This window comes from Pleurodeles waltl, chromosome 4_2, assembly GCF_031143425.1.
Source record: "Pleurodeles waltl isolate 20211129_DDA chromosome 4_2, aPleWal1.hap1.20221129, whole genome shotgun sequence".
Classification (NCBI taxonomy): domain Eukaryota; kingdom Metazoa; phylum Chordata; class Amphibia; order Caudata; family Salamandridae; genus Pleurodeles; species Pleurodeles waltl.
In genome coordinates this window covers 818,813,813-818,837,907 of record NC_090443.1, presented here as the reverse complement: position 1 = coordinate 818,837,907, position 24,095 = coordinate 818,813,813, and the positions used below count along the sequence as shown (strand labels likewise).

Genomic DNA, 24,095 nt, shown 5'->3' with positions numbered 1-24,095 from the left:
AGTCTTTTCGAGTCACGAGATCGAGGGACTCCTCCCCTTTCGGCTCCATTGCGCATGGGCGTCGACTCCATCTTAGATTGTTTTCTTTCCGCCATCTGGTTCGGACGTGTTCCTTTTCGCTCCGCGTTTCGGTTTGGAAAGATAGTTAGAATCTCGGAAAATTCGACGGTATTGTTTGCGTTCGGTATCGGGTTAGTTACAACAGATCGACACCGAATTTTGAAGAGCTCCGGTGACCCTTCGGGGTTTTCGATTCCCCCGTCGGGGCCTGGTCGGCCCGACCACGTGTTCCTTCAAGGCTAATGGAGAGCAGCCCATTCCGCTTCTGCCCCAAATGTCACAACAAGTATCCTTTTACAGATCAGCATCTGGTCTGTAACTTGTGTTTGTCTCCAGAACACAAAGAAGATACTTGTGAAGCTTGTTGAGCGTTTCGGTCGAGGAAGACGTTAAGAGACCGAAGAGCGAGAAGACTACAGATGGCGTCGGCGCCGACAGGACAAAAACACTTGGAAGAGGAAGAAGAAACCTTCTCCATCGAGGACTCGGACGAGGTCGATCCCGAACAGACGCCGAAAACCGTGAGTAAGACGTCCATACATAAAACTCACGGAAAGACCACTAAAGCCCATGGGATGCCACCGCCAGCAGGCCATGGCTTAACCCGAAAAATAGGTGACCGAGCATCGGCACCGAAAAAGGGCATGCATGTGTTGAAGACATCCGACTCCGGTCGAGATACCGGCACAGAGCAGACTCTACCCCGAGACAGCAGGTCAGAGCAAGTTCGGCACCGAAACGAGTCTGCACCGAGAAACCAGAACGCCGAAAATTAAAAAAGTGTCGTCGGAGCCGAAAAAGACTGCCGAAAAAGTTTCCATTCCGAAACATCCGGCCTCGGAACCAAAAACAAGTTCCTACACAGAGGAACAGGGACTGTCCTCACAAATGCAAAGACACAGGTTCGGACAAGAACTAGAGTCAATGGAGCCAGACTACACCCAGAGAAGGCTCCACAGCCAAAAGGACACAGGGAAGATAAGTACTCTTCCCCCAATTAGGATGAAAAGAAGACTTGCTTTTCAAGAAAAAGACAAGCAGCCACAGGCAAAGGTGGCAAGACAAGTAACACCGCCACCATCTCCACCACGCTCAACGCACACATCACCGGTAGCCACTCCACCACTGATGCAGTCCCCAACTCATACTGGAATGAGTCAGGATGATCCCGACGCATGGGATCTTTATGATGCGCTAGTATCAGATAACAGCCCAGACTGTTATCCAGCGAGACCGTCACCACCTGAGGACAGTACAGCCTACACACAGGTGGTGTCAAGAGTAGCGGCATTTCATAATGTCACCCTGCATGCAGGGCCTATTGAGGATGACTTTTTATTTAATACGCTATCCTCCACACATAGCCAATACCAAAGTCTCCCTATGCTACCTGGAATGCTAAAACACTCCAAACGGGTGTTTCAGGAGCCTGTAAAGGGCAGAGCCATAACTCCAAGGGTGGAGAAGAAATACAAGTCACCGCCAACAGACCCGGTATACATAACGCAGCAATTAACACCAGACTCTGTGGTAGTAGGGGCAGCTCGTAGGAGAGCGAACTCACACACCTCAGGAGACGCACCACCTCCAGACAAGGAGAGTCGCAAGTTCGATGCTGCGGGGAAAAGGGTTGCAGCACAAGCAGCCAACCAATGGCGCATTGCCAATTCACAGGAGTTGCTGGCGAGATATGATAGGGCTCATTGGGACGAAATGCAACATTTCATTGAACACTTACCCAAAGAGTTCCAAAAGAGGGCACAACAGGTGGTGGAGGAAGGACAGAGCATCTCAAACAATCAGATACGCTCGGCAATGGATGCAGCAGATACAGCTGCTAGGTCAGTAAATACAGCAGTAACCATAAGGAGACATGCATGGCTGCGTACATCAGGATTCCAACCTGAAATACAACAAGCCGTGCTGAATATGCCATTTAACGGACAGCAGTTGTTTGGGCCGGAGGTGGACACTGCTATCGAAAAACTTAAAAAGGACTGTGTGGTCCAAGCCATGGGTGCACTCTACTCCCCACAGAGCAGAGGCACATTTTGTAAAACACAGTTTAAAGGGGGGTTTTGAGGACAAAGCACAGAACCCACAACCTCACAAGCAAGGCCCACTTATCAAAGCCAATATCAGAGGGGAAGTTTTCGAGGTCAATATAGAGGGGGCCAATTCCAGAAGAGTAGAGGGAAGTTCCAAAGTCCCAAAACTCCTCAAAACAAGCAGTGACTTCGTCACAACCCCCCACACATAACACCTGTGGGGGGGAGACTAACAAAGTTCTACAAACATTGGGAGGAAATAACAACAGACACTTGGGTCCTAGCAATTATCCAGCATGGTTATTGCATAGAATTTCTCAAATTCCCTCCAAATGTCCCACCGAAAACACACAATATATCAAAACAACACATGGGTCTTCTAGAAATAGAGGTCCAAGCGTTGTTACAAAAACATGCAATAGAACTGGTACCAATTCATCGGAGAGGAACAGGAGTTTACTCGCTGTACATTCTCATACCCAAAAAAGACAAAACTCTAAGACCTATATTAGATCTCAAAACATTAAATACCTACATCAAATCAGATCACTTTCACATGGTAACATTACAGGACGTAATCCCATTGCTCAAACAACAAGACTACATGACAACACTAGACCTAAAGGATGCATACTTCCATATACCGATACATCCTTCACACAGGAAGTACTTAAGGTTTGTATTCCAAGGGGTACATTACCAATTCAAAGTGTTGCCATTCGGAATAACAACTGCACCAAGAGTTTTTACAAAATGCCCGGCAGTAGTGCCTGCACATATCAGGAGGCAGAAAATACATGTGTTCCCGTACCTAGACGATTGGTTAATCAAAACCAACATGCAAGAACGGTGTTCACAACACACAAATTACGTCATAGAAACCCTCCACAAATTAGGTTTCTCACTCAACTACACAAAGTCACACCTTCAGCCGTGTCAAACACAGCAATACTTAGGGGCAACAATCAACACAACAAAAGGGATTGCCACTCCAAGTCCACAAAGGGTACAAGCATTTCACAATGTAATACAGGCCCTTGTATCTATAACAAAAGATGGTGATGAAACTACTAGGCATGATGTCCTCATGCATAGCCATTGTCCCAAACGCAAGGTTGCACATGCGGCCCTTACAACAGTGCCTAGCAGCACAATGGTCACAGGCACAGGGTCAACTTCTAGATCTAGTGTTGATAGACCGCCAAACATACACCTCGCTTCAATGGTGGAACAATATAAATTTAAACCAAGGGCGGCCTTTCCAAGACCCAGTGCCTCAATACGTAATAACGACAGATGCCTCCATGATAGGGTGGGGAGCACACCTCAATCAACACAGCATCCAAGGACAATGGGACACTCAGCAGAGACAGTTTCACATAAATCACTTAAAACTACTGGCAGTATTTCTAGCATTGAAGGCATTTCAACCCATAATAAGCCACAAACACATTCTTGTCAAAACCGAAAACATGACAACAATGTATTATCTGAACAAACAGGGAGGAACACACTCAACACAGTTGTGTCTCCTGGCACAGAGAATATGGCATTAGGCGATTCACAACCACATTCGCCTAATAGCACAGTTTATTCCAGGGATTCAGAATCAGTTAGCAGACAATCTCTCTCAGGATCACCAACAGATCCACGAATGGGAGATTCACCCCCAAATACTAAACTCTTACTTCCAAAGATGGGGAACACCACAAATAGACCTATTTGCAACAAAAGAAAACACAAAATGCCAAAACTTCGCATCCAGGTACCCACAAGATCAATCTCAGGGCAATGCGTTATGGATGAGCTGGTCAGGGATATTTGCATATGCTTTTCCCCCTCCCACTCCTTCCGTATCTAGTAAACAAATTGAGTCAAAACAAACTCAAACTAATAGCACCAACCTGGGCAAGACAACCTTGGTACACAACACTACTAGACCTCTCAGTAGTGCCTCATATCAAGCTTCCAAACAGACCTGATGTGTTAACTCAACACAAACAACAAATCAGGCATCCAAATCCAGCATCACTGAATCTAGCAATTTGGCTCCTGAAGTCTTAGAATTCGGACATCTAGACCTTACACAGGAATGTATGGAAGTCATAAAACAAACAAGGAAACCAACCACAAGACATTGCTATGCAAATAAGTGGAAAAGATTTGTTTATTATTGCCATAATAAGCAAATTCAGCCATTACACGCATCTGCTAAAGACATCGTAAGCTACTTACTGCATTTACAAAAGTCAAACCTAGCTTTTTCATCCATTAAAATACATCTTACCGCAATTTCAGCTTATCTGCAAACTACGCACACAACTTCATTATTTAGGATCCCAGTCATAAAAGTATTTATGGAGGGCCTAAAGAGAATTATTCCACCAAGAACGCCACCAGTTCCTTCGTGGAACCTTAACATTGTCTTAACACGACTCATGGGTCCACCTTTTGAACCCATGCACTCGTGTGAGATACAATTTTTGACATGGAAAGTAGCTTTTCTTATTGCCATCACATCTCTAAGAAGAGTAAGTGAAATACAAGCATTTACCATACAAGAACCCTTTATTCAGATACACAAGCATAAAGTAGTTTTACGAACTAACCCAAAGTTCTTACCAAAAGTCATATCACCGTTTCACTTAAATCAAACAGTAGAACTACCAGTGTTCTTTCCAGAACCAGATTCTGTAGCTGAAAGAGCACTACATACATTGGACATCAAAAGAGCTTTAAAGTACTACATTGATAGAACAAAACAAATACGGAAAACAAAACAACTGTTAGTTGCTTTTCAAAAACCTCATACAGGGAATCCAATATCCAAACAAGGCATTGCCAGATGGATAGTCAAATGTATTCAAACCTGTTATCTCAAAGCAAAAAGAGAACTGCCTATAACACCAAAGGCACATTCAACTAGGAAGAAAGGTGCTACTATGGCCTTTCTAGGAAACATTCCAATCACTGAAATATGTAAGGCAGCCACATGGTCTACGCCTCATACATTCACCAAACATTACTGCGTGGATGTGTTAACAACACAACAAGCCACAGTAGGACAAGCAGTACTACGAACTTTATTTCAAACAACTTCAACTCCTACAGTCTGAGCCACCGCTTTTGGGGAGATAACTGCTTACTAGTCTATGCAAAGCATGTGTATCTGCAGCTACACATGCCATCGAACGGAAAATGTCACTTACCTAGTGTACATCTGTTCGTGGCATGAGACGCTGCAGATTCACATGCGCCCACCTGCCTCCCCGGGAGCCTGTAGCCGTTTCGAAGTTGATCTTGAACATTTGTAAATTTGTAAATATATCACTTTAAACCACATTATGTACATACATATTTACTCCATTGCATGGGCACTATTACTATAATACACAGCTCCTACCTCACCCTCTGCGGGGAAAACAATCTAAGATGGAGTCGACGCCCATGCGCAATGGAGCCGAAAGGGGATGAGTCCCTCGATCTCGTGACTCGAAAAGACTTCTTCGAAGAAAAACAACTTGTAACACTCCGAGCCCAACACTAGATGGCGGGATGTGCAAAGCATGTGAATCTGCAGCGTCTCATGCCACTAACAGATGTACACTGGGTAAGTGACATTTTCCATATATATAGATAGATATATATATATATATATATGTATGCAAGATGTGCACTGGTAGGGCATACTGTTTTTAAAATGTTAACTTTTTGCATGCCAATAGATAAACTGCATTTAACTCTACAACTGACTCATGCTGCAAAAAGAAACCATTTCTTACCTCTAGTCATTGTAATTCATCTGTTGTATATTCGTGTGGAGATAGACATCATAAGACATAGTAACAAGTTTAAAACTTGTGTAAAGAAATGGCTCCCTGTTGCAGTTACCCCCCACTTTTTGCCTGACACTGATGCTGACTTGACTGAGAAGTGTGCTGGGACCCTGCTAACCAGGCCCCAGCACCAGTGTTCTTTCACCTAAAATGTACAGTTGTTTCCACAATTGGCACAACCCTGGCACCCAGGTAAGTCCCTTGAAACTGGTACCCCTGGTACCAAGGGCCCTGATGCCAGGGAAGGTCTCTAAGGGCTGCAGCATATCTTATGCCACCCTGTGGACCCCTCACTCAGCACAGACACACTGCTTGCCAGCTTGTGTGTGCTGATGAGAACAAAACGAGTAAGTCGACATGGCACTCCCCTCAGGGTGCCATGCCAACCTCACACTGCCTATGCAGTATAGATAAGTCACCCCTCTAGTAGGCCTTACAGCCCTAAGGCAGGGTGCACTATACCATAGGTGAGGGCACCAGTGCATGAGCACTATGCCCCTACAGTGTCTAAGCAAAACCTTAGACATTGTAAGTGCAGGGTAGCCATAAGAGAATACGGTCTGGGAGTCTGTCAAAAACGAACTCCACAGCTCCATAATGGCTACACTGAATACTGGGAAGTTTGGTATCAAACTTCTCAGAATAATAAACCCACACTGATGCCAGTGTTGGATTTATAAAAAAAATGCACACAGAGGGCATCTTAGAGATACCCCCTGTATTTTACCCAATTGTTCAGTGCAGGACTGACTGGTCTGTGCCAGCCTGCTGCTGAGAGACGAGTGTCTGACCTCATGCGGTGAGAGCCTTTGTGCTCTCTGAGGACAGAAACAAAGCCTGCTCTGGGTGGAGGTGCTTCACACCTCCCCCCTGCAGGAACTGTAACACCTAGCAGCGAGCTTCAAAGGCTCAAGCTTCGTGTTACAATGCCCCAGGGCACTCCAGCTAGTGGAGATGCCCGCCCCCTGGACACAGCCCCCACTTTTGGCGGCAAGTCCAGGAGAGATAATGAGAAAAACAAAGAGGAGTCACTGGCCAGTCAGGACAGCCCCTAAGGTGTCCTGAGCTGAGGTGACTCTGACTTTTAGAAATCCTCCATCTTGTAGAAGGAGGATTCCCCCAATAGGGATAGGAATGTGACCCCCCACCCCTTGGGAGGAGGCACAAAGAGGGTGTATCCACCCTCAGGGCTAGTAGCCATTGGCTACTAACCCCCCAGACCTAAACACGCCCTTAAATTTTGTATTTAAGGGCTCCCCTGAACCTAAGAATTTAGATTCCTGCAATTAACAAGAAGAAGGACTGCTGAGCTGACAAACCCCTGCAGAGGAAGAACAGAAGACACCAACTGCCTTGGCCCCAGACTTACCGGCCTGTCTCCTGCCTTCCAAAGAAACCTGCTCCAGCGACGCTTTTCAAGGGACCAGCGACCTCTGAATCCTCTGAGGACTGCCCGGCTTCGAAAAAGACAAGAAACTCCAGAGGACAGCGGCACTGCTCCAAAAGAACTGCAACTTTGTTACAAGGAGCAGATTTAAAGACCCCTGCAACTCCCCGCAAGAAGCGTGAGACTTGCACACTGCACCCGGCCGCCCCCGCGCTGCTGAGGGTGTACTTTCTGTGCTGACTTGTGTCCCCCCCGGTGCCCTACAAAACCCCCCTGGTCTGCCCTCCGAAGACGCGGGTACTTACCTGCTGGCAGACTGGAACCGGGGCACCCCCTTCTCTCCATTGAAGCCTATGTGTTTTGGGCACCTCTTTGACCTTTGCACCTGACCGGCCCTGAGCTGCTGGTGTGATAACTTTGGGGTTGCTCTGAACCCCCAACGCTGGGCTACCTTGGACCCAAACCTGAGACTTGTAAGTGATTTACTTACCTGACAAAACTAACAAAAACTTACCTCCCCCAGGAACTGTGAAAATTGCACAGTGTCCACTTTTAAAACAGCTTATTGTGTTTTATGTAAAAAGTATACATGCTAAAGTAATGATTCAAAGTTCCTAGAGTACTTACCTGCAATACCTTTAAAATGAGATATTACATGTAAAATTTGAACCTGTGGTTCTTAAAATAAACTAAGAAGAGATATTTTTCTATAACAAAACCTATTGGCTGGATTTGTCTCTGAGTGTGTGTTCCTCATTTATTGCCTGTGTGTATGTACAACAAATGCTTAACACTACTCCTTTGATAAGCCTACTGCTCAACCACACTACCACAAAATAGAGCATTAGTATTATCTCTTTTTGCCACTATCTTCCCTCTAAGGGGAACCCTTGGACTCTGTGCATGCTATTCCTTACTTTGAAATAGCACATACAGAGCCAACTTCCTACATTGGTGGATCAGCGGTGGGGTACAAGACTTTGCATTTGCTGGACTACTCAGCCAATACCTGATCACACGACAAATTCCAAAATTGTCATTAGAAATTGATTTTTGCAATTTGAAAAGTTTTCTAAATTCTTTAAAGTCCTGCTAGGGCCTTGTGTTAGTCCCTGTTAGCATTTCTTTTAGAGTTTAAAAATTTTGTAAAAGTTTGAATTAGATTCTAGAACTAGTTTTAGATTCTTAAACCCATTCCAACTTTTAGAAAAATAATTTCTAGTACAGAGATGAATGTGGTGCAACTCGACACCACACCTTACCTCCATCTCCAGATGAAAGAGCTAAGGTCACTCTGTAACATAAGAAAAATAACAAAGGGCTCCAGACCTACCAAAGTACAGCTCCAGGAGCTGTTGGCAGAGTATGATAGAGCCAACCCCTCTGTGGATAACACAGAGGAGGATGATAGTGAACTGGAGGAAGAATCCCCTCCACCAGTCCTATCTAGGGAGAACAGGGCTTCTCAAGCCCTGACTCCAAAAATAATAGTCAGAGATGCTGGCTCCCTCACAGGAGGGTCCAGCCTCTCTGAAATCACTGAGGATAACTCCAGTGAAGAGGACATCCAGTTAGCCAGGATGGCCAAAAGATTGGCTTTGGAAAAACAGATCCTAGCCATAGAAAGGGAAAGACAAGAGATGGGCCTAGGACCCATCAATGGTGGCAGCAACATAACTAGGGTCGGAGATTCTCCTGACATGTTGAAAATCCCCAAAGGGATTGTAACTAAATATGAAGATGGTGATGACATCACCAAATGGTTCACAGCTTTTGAGAGGGCTTGTGAAACCAGAAAAGTGAACAAATCTCACTGGGGTGCTCTCCTTTGGGAAATGTTCACAGGAAAGTGTAGGGATAGACTCCTCACACTCTCTAAAAAAGATGCAGAATCTTATGACCTCATGAAGGGTACCCTGATTGAGGGCTTTGGATTCTCCACTGAGGAGTATAGGATTAGATTCAGGGGGGCTCAAAAATCCTCGAGCCAGACCTGGGTTGACTTTGTAGACTACTCCGTAAAAACACTAGATGGTTGGATTCAAGGCAATGGTGTAAATGATTATGATGGGCTGTACAATTTATTTGTGAAAGAACACCTATTAAGTAATTGTTTCAATGATAAACTGCATCAGCATCTGGTGGACCTAGCACCAATTTCTCCCCAAGAATTGGGAAAGCAGGCGGACCATTGGGTCAAGACTAGGGTGTCCAAAACTTCCACAGGGGGTGACCAAAAGAAAGGGGTCACAAAACCTCCCCAGGGGAAAGGTGGTGAGACAGCCAAAAACAAAAATAGTAAAGAGTCATCTACAGGCCCCCAAAAACCTGCACAGGAGGGTGGGCCCAGAGCCTCTTCACAAAACAATTCTGGGTACAAGGGTAAAAACTTTGATCCCAAAAAGGCCTGGTGTCGTAACTGTAGTCAGTCTGGACACCAAACTGGAGACAAGGCCTGTCCCAAGAAAGATACCACTTCTAACTCCCATCCAGCTAAAACTGGCCAGTCTCCAAGTGGGATCAACAGTGTGCCCAGAGCAAATCAGGTGTCACACTGAAGCTACATTAGTCTCTGAGGGTGGGGTGGATTTAGCCACACTGGCTGCCTGGCCCCCTAACATGCAAAAATACAGGCAGCAGCTCTTAATTAATGGGACAAGTGTAGAGGGCCTGAGGGATACAGGTGCCAGTGTCACCATGGTGACAGAGAAACTGGTTTCCCCTGGCCAATACCTGACTGGACAAACTTATCCAGTCACCAACGCTGACAATCAGACTAAAGTACATCCCATGGCTATGGTAACTTTAGAGTGGGGAGGGGTCAATGGCCTGAAACAGGTGGTGGTCTCCTCAAATATCCCAGTAGACTGTTTGCTTGGAAACGACCTGGAGTCCTCAGCATGGGCTGAGGTAGAACTGAAAACCCATGCAGCCATGCTGGGTATCCCTGAACTGGTGTGTGTCAAGACTAGGGCACAGTGCAAGGCACAGGGTGAAAAAGTAGAGCTGGAGTCTGGAAAAATGGCCCAGCCTACCAAGAGAAAAGGAAAGTCAGCTGGGAAACCAGCTGCAACACAACACCAAAAAGAGAACCTCTCTTCTCAGGAAGACGTTCTGCCCTCTGAGGGAACTGAGCCTATGGAGCTGGAACCTTATCAGGTTGAGCTCTTGGGCCCAGGAGGACCCTCAAGGGAAGAGTTGTGTAAGGGACTAGAAACCTGTCCCTCTCTTGAAGGCCTTAGGCAGCAAGCTGCTGAAGAGTCCAAAGGCAAGAAAAATGGAACACATAGGGTCTATTGGGAAGATGGACTCCTGTACACTGAGGCAAGAGATCCCAAACCTGGTGCCACTAGGAGAGTGGTAGTGCCTCAGGGTTTCAGAGAGTTTATTCTGACCTTAGCCCATGATATTCCCCTTGCTGGGCATTTGGGACAAACCAAGACGTGGGAGAGGTTAGTCAACCACTTCTACTGGCCCAATATGTCCCAGAAGGTTAAGGAGTTTTGCCTCTCCTGCCCCACCTGTCAAGCCAGTGGTAAGACAGGTGGGCATCCAAAGGCCCCCCTCATTCCACTTCCAGTGGTGGGGGTCCCCTTTGAAAGAGTGGGTGTGGACATAGTTGGTCCACTAGAACCTCCCACAGCCTCAGGAAACATTTACATCCTAGTAGTAGTGGATCATGCTACTAGGTATCCTGAAGCTATTCCCCTTAGGTCGACTACTGCCCCTGCAGTAGCCAAGGCCCTCATTGGTATCTTTACCAGAGTGGGCTTCCCTAAGGAGGTGGTTTCTGACAGAGGTACCAACTTCATGTCAGCTTACCTAAAACACATGTGGAATGAGTGTGGAGTGACTTATAAATTCACTACACCATATCATCCACAAACTAATGGCCTTGTTGAGAGATTCAACAAGACATTAAAGGGCATGATCATGGGGCTCCCAGAAAAACTCAAAAGGAGATGGGATGTCCTCCTGCCATGTCTGCTTTTAGCTTACAGAGAGGTGCCTCAGAAGGGAGTAGGATTCTCACCCTTTGAACTTCTGTTTGGCCACCCTGTAAGGGGACCACTTGCTCTTGTTAAAGAAGGCTGGGAGAGACCTCTTCATGAGCCTAAACAAGACATAGTGGACTATGTACTTGGCCTTCGCTCAAGAATGGCAGAGTACATGGAAAAGGCAAGTAAAAACCTTGAGGCCAGCCAACAACTCCAGAAGTTGTGGTATGACCAAAAGGCTGCACTGGTTGAATTTCCACCAGGGCAGAAAGTCTGGGTTCTGGAGCCTGTGGCTCCCAGGGCACTTCAGGACAAATGGAGTGGCCCTTACCCAGTACTAGAGAGGAAGAGTCAGGTCACCTACCTGGTGGACCTGGGCACAAGCAGGAGCCCCAAGAGGGTGATCCATGTGAACCGCCTTAAGCTCTTCCATGACAGGGCTGATGTAAATCTGTTGATGGTAACAGATGAGGACCAGGAAGCTGAGAGTGAGCCTCTCCCTGATCTCCTCTCATCAGACCCTAAAGATGGCTCAGTGGATGGAGTGATCTACTCAGACACCCTCTCTGGCCAACAGCAAGCTGACTGTAGGAAGGTCCTGCAACAGTTTGCTGAACTCTTTTCCCTAACCCCTGGTCAGACACACCTGTGTACCCATGATGTGGACACAGGAGACAGCATGCCTGTCAAAAACAAAATATTTAGACAGTCTGATCAAGTTAAGGAAAGCCTCAAGGTGGAAGTCCACAAGATGCTGGAATTGGGAGTAATAGAGCACTCTGACAGCCCCTGGGCTAGCCCAGTGGTCTTAGTCCCCAAACCTCACACCAAAGATGGAAAGAGAGAGATGAGGTTTTGTGTGGACTACAGAGGTCTCAACTCTGTCACCAAGACAGATGCCCATCCCATTCCTAGAGCTGATGAGCTCATAGACAAATTAGGGGCTGCCAAATTCTTAAGTACCTTTGACTTAACAGCAGGGTACTGGCAAATCAAAATGGCCCCTGGAGCAAAAGAAAAGACAGCATTCTCCACACCTGATGGGCATTATCAGTTCACTGTTATGCCCTTTGGTTTAAAGAATGCCCCTGCCACCTTCCAAAGGCTGGTGAATCAAGTCCTTGCTGGGCTGGAATCCTGTAGTGCAGCTTATCTTGACGATATTGCTGTCTTCAGCTCCACCTGGCAGGATCACCTGGTCCACCTGAAGAAGGTTTTGAAGGCTCTGCAATCTGCAGGCCTCTCTATCAAGGCATCCAAATGCCAGATAGGGCAGGGAACTGTGGTTTACTTGGGACACCTTGTAGGTGGAGGCCAAGTTCAGCCACTCCAGCCTAAGATCCAGACTATTCTGGACTGGGCAGCTCCAAAAACCCAGACTCAAGTCAGGGCATTCCTTGGCTTGCCTGGGTACTATAGGAGGTTTGTGAAGGGATATGGATCCATTGTGACAGCCCTCACAGAACTCACCTCCAAGAAAATGCCCAAGAAAGTAAACTGGACTGTAGAATGCCAACAGCCTTTGACACCCTGAAGCAAGCTATGTGCACAGCACCAGTTCTAAAAGCTCCAGATTACTCCAAGCAATTCATTGTGCAAACAGATGCCTCTGAACATGGGATAGGGGCAGTTTTGTCCCAAACAAATGATGATGGCCTTGACCAGCCTGTTGCTTTCATTAGCAGGAGGTTACTCCCCAGGGAGCAGCGTTGGAGTGCCATTGAGAGGGAGGCCTTTGCTGTGGTTTGGTCCCTGAAGAAGCTGAGACCATACCTCTTTGGTACTCACTTCCTAGTTCAGACTGACCACAGACCTCTCAGGTGGCTGATGCAAATGAAAGGTGAAAATCCAAAACTGTTGGGGTGGTCCATCTCCCTACAGGGAATGGACTTTATAGTGGAACACAGACCTGGGACTGCCCATGCCAATGCAGATGGCCTTTCCAGGTTCTTCCACTTAGACAATGAAGACTCTCTTGGGAAAGGTTAGTCTCCTCCTCTTTCGTTTGGGGGGGGGGAGGGGTTGTGTAAGGAAATGCCTCCTTGGCATGGTTACCCCCTGACTTTTTGCCTTTGCTGATGCTATGTTTTGAATTGAAAGTGTGCTGAGGCCTGCTAACCAGGCCCCAGCACCAGTGTTCTTTCCCTAACCTGTACTTTTGATTCCACAATTGGCACACCCTGGCATCCAGATAAGTCCCTTGTAACTGGTACCTCTGGTACCAAGGGCCCTGATGCCAGGGAAGGTCTCTAAGGGCTGCAGCATGAATTATGCCACCCTGGAGACCCCTCACTCAGCACAGACACACTGCTTACCAGCTTGTGTGTGCTAGTGAGAACAAAATGAGTAAGTCGACATGGCACTCCCCTCAGGGTGCCATGCCAGCCTCTCACTGCCTATGCAGTATAGGTAAGACACCCCTCTAGCAGGCCTTACAGCCCTAAGGCAGGGTGCACTATACCATAGGTGAGGGTACCAGTGCATGAGCACTGTGCCCCTTCAGTGTCTAAGCAAAACCTTAGACATTGTAAGTGCAGGGTAGCCATAAGAGTATATGGTCTGGGAGTCTGTTTTACACGAACTCCGCAGCACCATAATGGCTACACTGAAAACTGGGAAGTTTGGTATCAAACTTCTCAGCACAATAAATGCACACTGATGCCAGTGTACATTTTATTGTAAAATACACCACAGAGGGCACCTTAGAGGTGCCCCCTGAAACTTAACCGACTATCTGTGTAGGCTGACTGGTTCCAGCAGCCTGCCACACTAGAGACATGTTGCTGGCCCCATGGGGAGAGTGCCTTTGTCACTCTGAGGCCAGTAACAAAGCCTGCACTGGGTGGAGATGCTAACACCTCCCCCAGGCAGGAGCTGTAACACCTGGCGGTGAGCCTCAAAGGCTCACCCCTTTGTCACAGCACCGCAGGACACTCCAGCTTAGTGGAGTTGCCCGCCCCCTCCGGCCACGGCCCCCACTTTTGGCAGCAAGGCTGGAGGAAACAAAGAAAGCAACAAGGAGTCGTCACTGGCCAGTCAGGACAGCCCCTAAGGTGTCCTGAGCTGAAGTGACTCTAACTTTTAGAAATCCTCCATCTTGCAGATGGAGGATTCCCCCAATAGGATTAGGGATGTGACCCCCCCTCCCCTTGGGAGGAGGCACAAAGAGGGTGTACTCACCCTCAGGGCTAGTAGCCATTGGCTACTAACCCCCCAGACCTAAACACGCCCTTAAATTTAGTATTTAAGGGCTCTCCCTGAACCTAGAAATTAGATTCCTGCAACTACAAGAAGAAGGACTGCTGAGCTGACAAACCCCTGCAGAGGAAGAACAGAAGACACCAACTGCCTTGGCCCCAGACTTACCGGCCTGTCTCCTGCCTTCCAAAGAAACCTGCTCCAGCGACTTCTGAATCCTCTGAGGACTGCCCTGCTTTGAAAAAGACGAGAAACTCCCGAGGACAGCGGCACTGCTCCAAAAGAACTGCAACTTTGTTACAAGGAGCAGATTTAAAGACCCCTGCAACTCCCCGCAAGAAGCGTGAGACTTGCAACACTGCACCCGGCGACCCCGACTCGACTGGTGGAGAACAACCAACTCAGGGAGGACCCTCCGGCGACTACGACTGTGAGTAACCAAAGTTGTCCTCCCTGAGCCCCCACAGCGACGCCTGCAGAGGGAATCCCCAGGCTCCCCCTGACCGTGACTGTCTGAACTCCATTTCCCGACGGCTGGAAAAGACCCTGCACCCGCAGCCCCCAGCCACTAAAGAAACGAAACTTCTGTGCAGGAGTGACCCCCAGGAGGCCCTCTCCCTTGCCTAGGTGGTGGCTACCCCGAGGAGCCCCCCCCCTTGCCTGCCTGCACCGCTGAAGAGACCCCTTGGTCTCCCATTGAAAACTGAAGGAAACCCGACGCGTGTTTGCACACTACACCCGGCCGCCCCCGCGCTGCTGAGGGTGTACTTTCTGTGCTGACTTGTGTCCCCCCCGGTGCCCTACAAAACCCCCCTGGTCTGCCCTCCGAAGACGCGGGTACTTACCTGCTGGCAGACTGGAACCGGGGCACCCCCTTCTCTCCATTGAAGCCTATGTGTTTTGGGCACCTCTTTGACCTTTGCACCTGACCGGCCCTGAGCTGCTGGTGTGATAACTTTGGGGTTGCTCTGAACCCCCAACGGTGGGCTACCTTGGACCAAAAACTGAAAACTGTAAGTGACTTACTTACCTGTGAAAACTAACAATAACTTACCTCCCCCAGGAACTGTGAAAATTGCACTAAGTGTCCACTTTTAAAACAGCTTATTGTGTTTTATGTGAAAAGTATACATGCTTATGTAATGATTCAATGTTTCTAGAGTACTTACCTGCAATACCTTTCAAATGAGCTATTACATGTAAAATTTGAACCTGTGGTTCTTAAAATAAACTAAGAAAATATATTTTTCTATAACAAAACCTATTGGCTGGATTTGTCTCTGAGTGTGCGTACCTCATTTATTGCCTATGTGTATGTACAACAAATGCTTAACACTACTCCTTGGATAGGCCTACTGCTCGACCACACTACCACAAAATAGAGCATTAGTATTATCTCTTTTTACCACTATTTTACCTCTAAGGGGAACCCTTGGACTCTGTGCATGCTATTCCTTACTTTGAAATAGCACATACAGAGCCAACTTCCTACAGTAGCCATAAGAGAATACGGTCTGGGAGTCTGTCAAAAACGAACTCCACAGCTCCATAAAGGCTACACTGAATACTGGGAAGTTTGGTATCAAACTTCTCAGAATAATAAACCCACACTGATGCCAGTGTTGGATTTATTAAAAAATGCACACAGAGGGCATCTTAGAGACACCCCCTGTATTTTACCCAATTGTTCAGTGCAGGACTGACTGGTCTGTGCCAGCCTGCTGCTGAGAGACGAGTGTCGGACCTCATGCGGTGAGAGCCTTTGTGCTCTCTGAGGACAGAAACAAAGCCTGCTCTGGGTGGAGGTGCTTCACACCTCCCCCCTGCAGGAACTGTAACACCTAGCAGCGAGCTTCAAAGGCTCAAGATTCGTGTTACAATGCCCCAGGGCACTCCAGCTAGTGGAGATGCCCGCCCCCTGGACACAGCCCCCACTTTTGGCGGCAAGTCCAGGAGAGATAATGAGAAAAACAAGGAGGAGTCACTGGCCAGTCAGGACAGCCCCTAAGGTGTCCTGAGCTGAGGTGACTCTGACTTTTAGAAATCCTCCATCTTGTAGAAGGAGGATTCCCCCAATAGGGATAGGAATGTGACCCACCACCCCTTGGGAGGAGGCACAAAGAGGGTGTACCCACCCTCAGGGCTAGTAGCCATTGGCTACTAACCCCCCAGACCTAAACACGCCCTTAAATTTAGTATTTAAGGGCTCCCCTGAACCTAAGAATTTAGATTCCTGCAATTAACAAGAAGAAGGACTGCTGAGCTGACAAACCCCTGCAGAGGAAGAACAGAAGACACCAACTGCCTTGGCCCCAGACTTACCGGCCTGTCTCCTGCCTTCCAAAGAAACCTGCTCCAGCGACGCTTTCCAAGGGACCAGCGACCTCTGAATCCTCTGAGGACTGCCCGGCTTCGAAAAAGACAAGAAACTCCCGAGGACAGCGGCACTGCTCCAAAAGAACTGCAACTTTGTTACAAGGAGCAGATTTAAAGACCCCTGCAACTCCCCGCAAGAAGCGTGAGACTTGCACACTGCACCCGGCCGCCCCCGCGCTGCTGAGGGTGTACTTTTTGTGCTGACTTGTGTCCCCCCCGGTGCCCTACAAAACCCCCCTGGTCTGCCCTCCGAAGTCGCGGGTACTTACCTGCTGGCAGACTGGAACCGGGGCACCCCCTTCTCTCCATTGAAGCCTATGTGTTTTGGGCACCTCTTTGACCTTTGCACCTGACCGGCCCTGAGCTGCTGGTGTGATAACTTTGGGGTTGCTCTGAACCCCCAACGGTGGGCTACCTTGGACCCAAACCTGAGACTTGTAAGTGATTTACTTACCTGACAAAACTAACAAAAACTTACCTCCCCCAGGAACTGTGACAATTGCACTGTGTCCACTTTTAAAACAGCTTATTGTGTTTTATGTAAAAAGTATACATGCTAAAGTAATATTTCAAAGTTCCTAGAGTACTTACCTGCAATACCTTTCAAATGAGATATTACATGTAAAATTTGAACCTGTGGTTCTTAAAATAAACTAAGAAGAGATATTTTTCTATAACAAAACCTATTGGCTTGGAATTGTCTCTGAGTGTGTGTTCCTCATTTATTGCCTGTGTGTATGTACAACAAATGCTTAACACTACTCCTTTGATAAGCCTACTGCTCGACCACACTACCACAAAATAGAGCATTAGTATTATCTCTTTTTGCCACTATCTTACCTCTAAGGGGAACCCTCGGACTCTCTGCATGCTATTCCTTACTTTGAAATAGCACATACAGAGCCAACTTCCTACAACTTGTATACACAGACACTTTAGCAGCATACATGTGCTACTCAATAACGTGATAGAATTGTGCTCTAAAAGTGCAATCTGGGTTTTTAATTGACATAGGAGTGATTTGGAAAAAGAACAGATGACGGACGGAATGCTAAACAATGCAAACATTCACCCCCCTGTCACACAGATCTGAGTTTAATCCATTGTTTTTTTGCACACCATGCCAACCCAGTTTGGACCCAGCCATATGCAAATCAGTCTTGACCCTGTTATTTGGGGCACACCTCCCGTGGGTGTCCAAACAAAAAATTGAGAAAACAAATTGCACATTCGGAGGCCAAACATAGGCAGATGGGCTATGCACAACCTGTGACTACAACATGGATCTTCTGCAAAGTTATCCTTACAGTTATGTATGTTTCCTTCTGTTTTGTTCTTCAGTCATTGTAAGGAAATGCCTCCTTGGCATGGTTACCCCCTGACTTTTTGCCTTTGCTGATGCTATGTTTTGAATTGAAAGTGTGCTGAGGCCTGCTAACCAGGCCCCAGCGTTCTTTCCCTAACCTGTACTTTTGTTTTCACAATTGGCACACCCTGGCATCCAGGTAAGTCCCTTGTAACTGGTACCCCCGGTACCAAGGGCCCTGATGCCAGGGAAGGTCTCTAAGAACTGCAGCATGTTTAGGCCACCCTGGGGACCCCTCACTCAGCACAGACACACTGCTTGCCAGCTTGTGTGTGCTGGTGAGGACAAAACAAGCAAGTCGACATGGCACTCCCCTCAGGGTGCCATGCCAACCTCACACTGCCTATGCAGTATAGATAAGTCACCCCTCTAGCAGGCCTTACAGCCCTAAGGCAGGGTGCACTATACCATAGGTGAGGGCACCAGTGCATGAGCACTGTGCCCCTACAGTGTCTAAGCCAAACCTTAGACATTGTAAGTGCAGGGTAGCCATAAGAGTATATGGTCTGGGAGTCTGTCAAACACGAACTCCACAGCACCATAATGGCTACACTGAAAACTGGGAAGTTTGGTATCAAACTTCTCAGAACAATAAATGCACACTGATGCCAGTGTACATTTTATTGTAAAATACCCCCCAGAGGGCACCTTAGAGGTGCCCCCTGAAACCTTATCCGACTGGTTCCAGCAGCCTGCCACACTCGACACATGTTGCTGGCCACATGGGGAGAGGGCCTTTGTCACTCTGTGGCTAGTAACAAAGCCTGCACTGGGTGGGGATGCTATCAGCTCCCCCAGGCAGGAGCTGTAACACCTGGCGGTGAGCCTCAAAGGCTCACCCCCTTTGTTCCAGCACCACAGGGCATTCCAGCTAGTGGAGTTGCCCGCCCCCTCCGGCCACGGCCCCACTTTTGGCGGCAAGGCCGGAGGAGATAAGGAGAAAAACAAGGAGGAGTCACTGACCAGTCAGGACAGCCCCTAAGGCAACCTGAGCTGAAGTGACTCCGACTTTTAGGAATCCTCCATCTTGCAGATGGAGGATCCCCCCAATAGGGATAGGAATGTGACCCCCTCCCCTTGGGAGGAGGCACAAAGAGGGTGTAGCCACCCTTAGGGCTAGTAGCCATTGGCTACTGCCCTCCCTGACCTAAACACACCCCTAAATTCTGTATTTAGGGGCTCCCCTGAACCTAGGAAATCAGATTCCTGCAACTTAAGAAGAAGAGGACTGCTGAGCTGAAAAACCCTGCAGAGAAGACGGAGACACCAACTGCTTTGGCCCCAGCCCTACCGGCCTGTCTCCCCCCTTCGGAAGAAAACTGCTCCAGCGACGCTTTCCCCAGGACCAGCGACCTCTGAATCCTCAGAGGACTGACCTGCTCTAAAAAGACCAAGAAACTCCCGAGAACAGCGGCCCTGTTCAACAAAGACTGCAACTTTGTTTCCAGAAGAGCAGCTTTAAAGACCCCTGCAATCCCCGCCAGAAGCGTGAGACTTGCAACACTGCACCCGGCGACCCCGACTCGACTGGTGAAGAAACAACGCTACAGGGAGGACCCCCCGGCGACTCCAAGACTATGAGTAACCAAAGTTGTCCCCCCTGAGCCCCCACAGCGACGCCTGCAGAGGGAATCCCGAGGCTCCCCCTGACCGCGACTGCCTGACTCTAAAATCCTGACGCCTGGAAGAGACCCTGCACCCGCAGCCCCCAGGACCTGAAGGATCGGAACTCCAGTGCAGGAGTGACCCCCAGGAGGCCCTCTCCCTTGCCCAGGTGGTGGCTACCCCGAGGAGCCCCCCCTTGCCTGCCTGCATCACTTAAGAGACCCCTTGGTCTCTCATTGAAACCTATTGAAAACCCGACGCATGTTGGCACACTGCACCCGGCCGCCCCCTTGCTGCTGAGGGTGTACTTTTTTGTGTTGACTTGTGTCCCCCCCGGTGCCCTACAAAACCCCCCTGGTCTGCCCTCCGAAGACGCCGGTACTTACCTGCTGGCAGACTGGAACCGGGGCACCCCCTTCTCCATTGAAGCCTATGCGTTTTGGGCACCACTTTGAACTCTGCACCTGACCGGCCCTGAGCTGCTGGTGTGGTAACTTTGGGGTAGCTCTGAACCCCCAACGGTGGGCTACCTTGGACCCCAATTTGAACCCCATAGGTGGTTTACTTACCTGCAAGAACTAACATTAACTTACCTCCCCCAGGAACTGTGAAAATTGCACTGTGTCCACTTTTAAAATAGCTATATGTGTTTTATGTGAAAAATATATATGCTATTGTGATTATTCAAAGTTCCTAAAGTACTTACCTGCAATACCTTTCAAATGAGATATTACATGTAGAATTTGAACCTGTGGTTCTTAAAATAAACTAAGAAAATATATTTTTCTATAACAAAACCTATTGGCTGGATTAGTCTCCGAGTGTGTGTTCCTCATTTATTGCCTGTGTGTATGTACAACAAATGCTTAACACTACTCCTTTGATAAGCCTACTGCTCGACCACACTACCACAAAATAGAGCATTAGTATTATCTCTTTTTGCCACTATCTTACCTCTAAGGCAGTGGTTCCCAAACTGTGCGCCGCGGCTCCTTGGTGCGCCGTCAAAATTAGCCAGGGGCGCCGCACACAGTCTGGAAACCACTCGGAGGTGCTTTTAATCGGTAGCTTTTCACCGTGGTTTTGGAAACAAAACCCCCTGCATTAATTATTGTGACCAGCGGAGGGCGCCAGAGTACCATTAATAATATCCCTATGACAAAAGAAAAGAAATAATTTAAAATAAATGGTTTTCAGGAACCTGAACGAGAGAATTAAGAAGTCAAACTGTAATTAGTGTAGGTACAGGTACAGGCTGGGATTACGTTCCCCCACCCGCCAAAAAAAAGTAACATAATGGGGAGCCGTGGCCAACACGGCCAATAGGTCAAAGGAGCCGGGGATCGAAAAAGTTTGGGAACCACTGCTCTAAGGGGAACCCTTGGACTCTGTGCATACTATTCCTTACTTTGAAATAGTGCATACAGAGCCAACTTCCTACAGTCATCTTTCATTAATGTCTGTGCTCATTGCCTCTGTCAACGCAACTTCAGTCTTGTTTTTCAAACCTCTTTGCCTCAAATCTATGAACAAGATATCAGTATGGACTCCTTATGTATTCTGTAGACAGTGGCTTCTGATGCATCCCTCTAGGAGCAGTGCATAGTTCTGCTAATACAAATTAAGAAAGGGGAAAGATAGCTTTATGTTCAGTACAGTTTTCCTAGTCCGGTGTGTAACCTCCTGGGCAAATACCACATGATTGCATCAAAGTATACTCAGCTTTGATGAACAGTTTTCGAAGGTGGGTTCCAGTCCCACAACTAGGTAGCTGGGCATCCAGCCTTGACTGGAGATTGAATCACCGTAAAGGTACTTTTATTTTGTTTCCATGTCTACAGTGAGCTGTCTCCATAAAACTTGTATGTATGTTTGGAGGATATATATATATTGCTTTTCCTCACTTTAGATCGATGATATATATATTTTTTTTCCAGCTGTGCCCACCAGGATCTGATGAATACTATAATCAAGTAAGCTTACACAATTATACTACATTGCCTATTGTTTGTTAATATAACATCTTAATCATCACTTTCTGTATTTAGGTACCTACCACTGCAGCTTATGGAGATTACAATACCTACTTGCATGTAATGCCTTCATATTACACTGGTAGTCAAGAAACCTACCAGCCACAGGCCATCCTGCAGTCAAGCTTACAATCAGCGTCTCAGAATCCACTGCTAATGGTAAAGTATACTTTTGAAGTATAATCCATATTTCTCTCAAATTAACATCAGCGATGTGCGATGTCCCTTTATTTATTACAAGCACACAGTAATTTTTTTCTTCTTCTTAAACAGTCGAATTGATCATTCTTTTGTGTGCTGTATTAAAGATTATGCTTCCAAAATATTGTGTAATTTATATGACCTAGCAAAATAATACAATGTATTCAAAATTAAGCACCACTCACTAAAACCAGATTTTATACTACTATATGAGTTTGCTGTTTCCTCTTGAGTTTATTAAAAGTGCCCAAATACATGGTGGATAAGAAAAAAACAAATTTTTAAAAGAATAAATTCCAATTCTAAAGGCAATCAATCAGTTCTAAGATTTCAAGAGTAATGCACAAATATCAGAAACAATCCAATAAGAGAAACAGAACAAAATAACTTGAGAAACACAAGTCCCAATACAAGAATCAAACATTGTAACAAAAAATACCTAGTGCTCCCCTTAGAGGACATTAAAGTTTTGCATTGTCAATCTTTTCTGTATTCACATGCTGTGCATTATTCTGCCATCTATTGGTTGGATCCGGAATTCTCCAAATTCTTGTAGTCTATCTTTTATTTTTTTGTTGTTGTTGTTGTTGGGCGTCAACTCATCCTCTATTTGATGCTTCCTGTGACGTCATACGCCCTCCCCTGGAAGCTGCTAAGTTAGTCCGCCATCTTCAGATTCTTGTTTTCCGCTGTGGGGTCAAGATGCTTGGCTGAAGGCTCCAACTTGAGGAAGAAAAAGTTTGCAAAGAAGTTCGTGAGAAGTTTGCCGAAAGTTGTCATAAAAATCTGAGACGAGCATCGATGGAGATATTCAGAGGAGAAATCGAGAGGGAAAGACATTTTTTTTCTCGGATTTCGAGAATGCCCAGACACGGGGGCTCCCTGTGCGGCCTAATGGACAAGACTAGATTCTAGTTCTGTCTGAATTGCCACCACAAATTTGCATAGAAGGACCATGTAAGGAAATGCCTCCTTGGCATGGTTGCCCCCTGACTTTTTGCCTTTGCTGATGCTCTGTTTTGAATTGAAAGTGTGCTGAGGCCTGCTAACCAGGCCCCAGCACCAGTGTTCTTTCCCTAACCTGTACTTTTGTATCCACAATTGGCACACCCTGGCATCCAGGTAAGTCCCTTGTAACTGGTACCTCTGGTACCAAGGGCCCTGATGCCAGGGAAGGTCTCTAAGGGCTGCAGCCTGTCTTATGCCACCCTGGAGACCCCTCACTCAGCACAGACACACTGCTTACCAGCTTGTGTGTGCTAGTGAGAACAAAATGAGTAAGTCGACATGGCACTCCCCTCAGGGTGCCATGCCAGCCTCTCACTGCCTATGCAGTATAGGTAAGACACCCCTCTAGCAGGCCTTACAGCCCTAAGGCAGGGTGCACTATACCATAGGTGAGGGCACCAGTGCATGAGCACTGTGCCCCTACAGTGTCTAAGCCAAACCTTAGACATTGTAAGTGCAGGGTAGCCATAAGAGTATATGGTCTGGGAGTCTGTCAAACACGAACTCCACAGCACCATAATGGCTACACTGAAAACTGGGAAGTTTGGTATCAAACTTCTCAGCACAATAAATGCACACTGTACATTTTATTGTGAAACACACCCCAGAGGGCACCTTAGAGGTGCCCCCTGAAACTGTATCCAACTATCTGTGTAGGCTGACTGGTTCCAGCAGCCTGCCACACTAGAGACATGTTGCTGGCCCCATGGGGAGAGTGCTTTTGTCACTCTGAGGCCAGTAACAAAGCCTGCACTGGGTGGAGATGCTAACACCTCCCCCAGGCAGGAGCTGTAACACCTGGCAGTGAGCCTCAAAGGCTCACCCCTTTGTTCCAACACCGCAGGACACTCCAGCTAGTGGAGTTGCCCGCCCCCTCCGGCCACGGCCCCCACTTTTGGCAGCAAGGCCGGAGAAAATAATGAGAAAAACAAGGAGGAGTCACTGGCCAGTCAGGACAGCCCCTAAGGTGTCCTGAGCT

The 24,095-nt window shown here is 47.4% G+C and overlaps 1 protein-coding gene across 8 annotated transcripts in view; it reads left to right on the top strand.

The window, feature by feature from the left end:
- RAVER2 (ribonucleoprotein, PTB binding 2) overlaps positions 1 to 24,095 on the top strand; it is a 371,062-nt gene that overhangs the window by 308,281 nt on the left and 38,686 nt on the right. For 6 of the 8 annotated variants that reach the window (XM_069232507.1, XM_069232511.1, XM_069232510.1 and 3 more), the window contains exons 13-14: positions 21,812 to 21,847; positions 21,923 to 22,066. In XM_069232507.1, the coding sequence (XP_069088608.1) occupies positions 21,812 to 21,847; positions 21,923 to 22,066 (180 nt within the window). The remainder of the gene's footprint in view (positions 1 to 21,811; positions 21,848 to 21,922; positions 22,067 to 24,095) is intronic. The other 2 variants (XM_069232514.1, XM_069232512.1) reach the window with 1 other exon arrangement.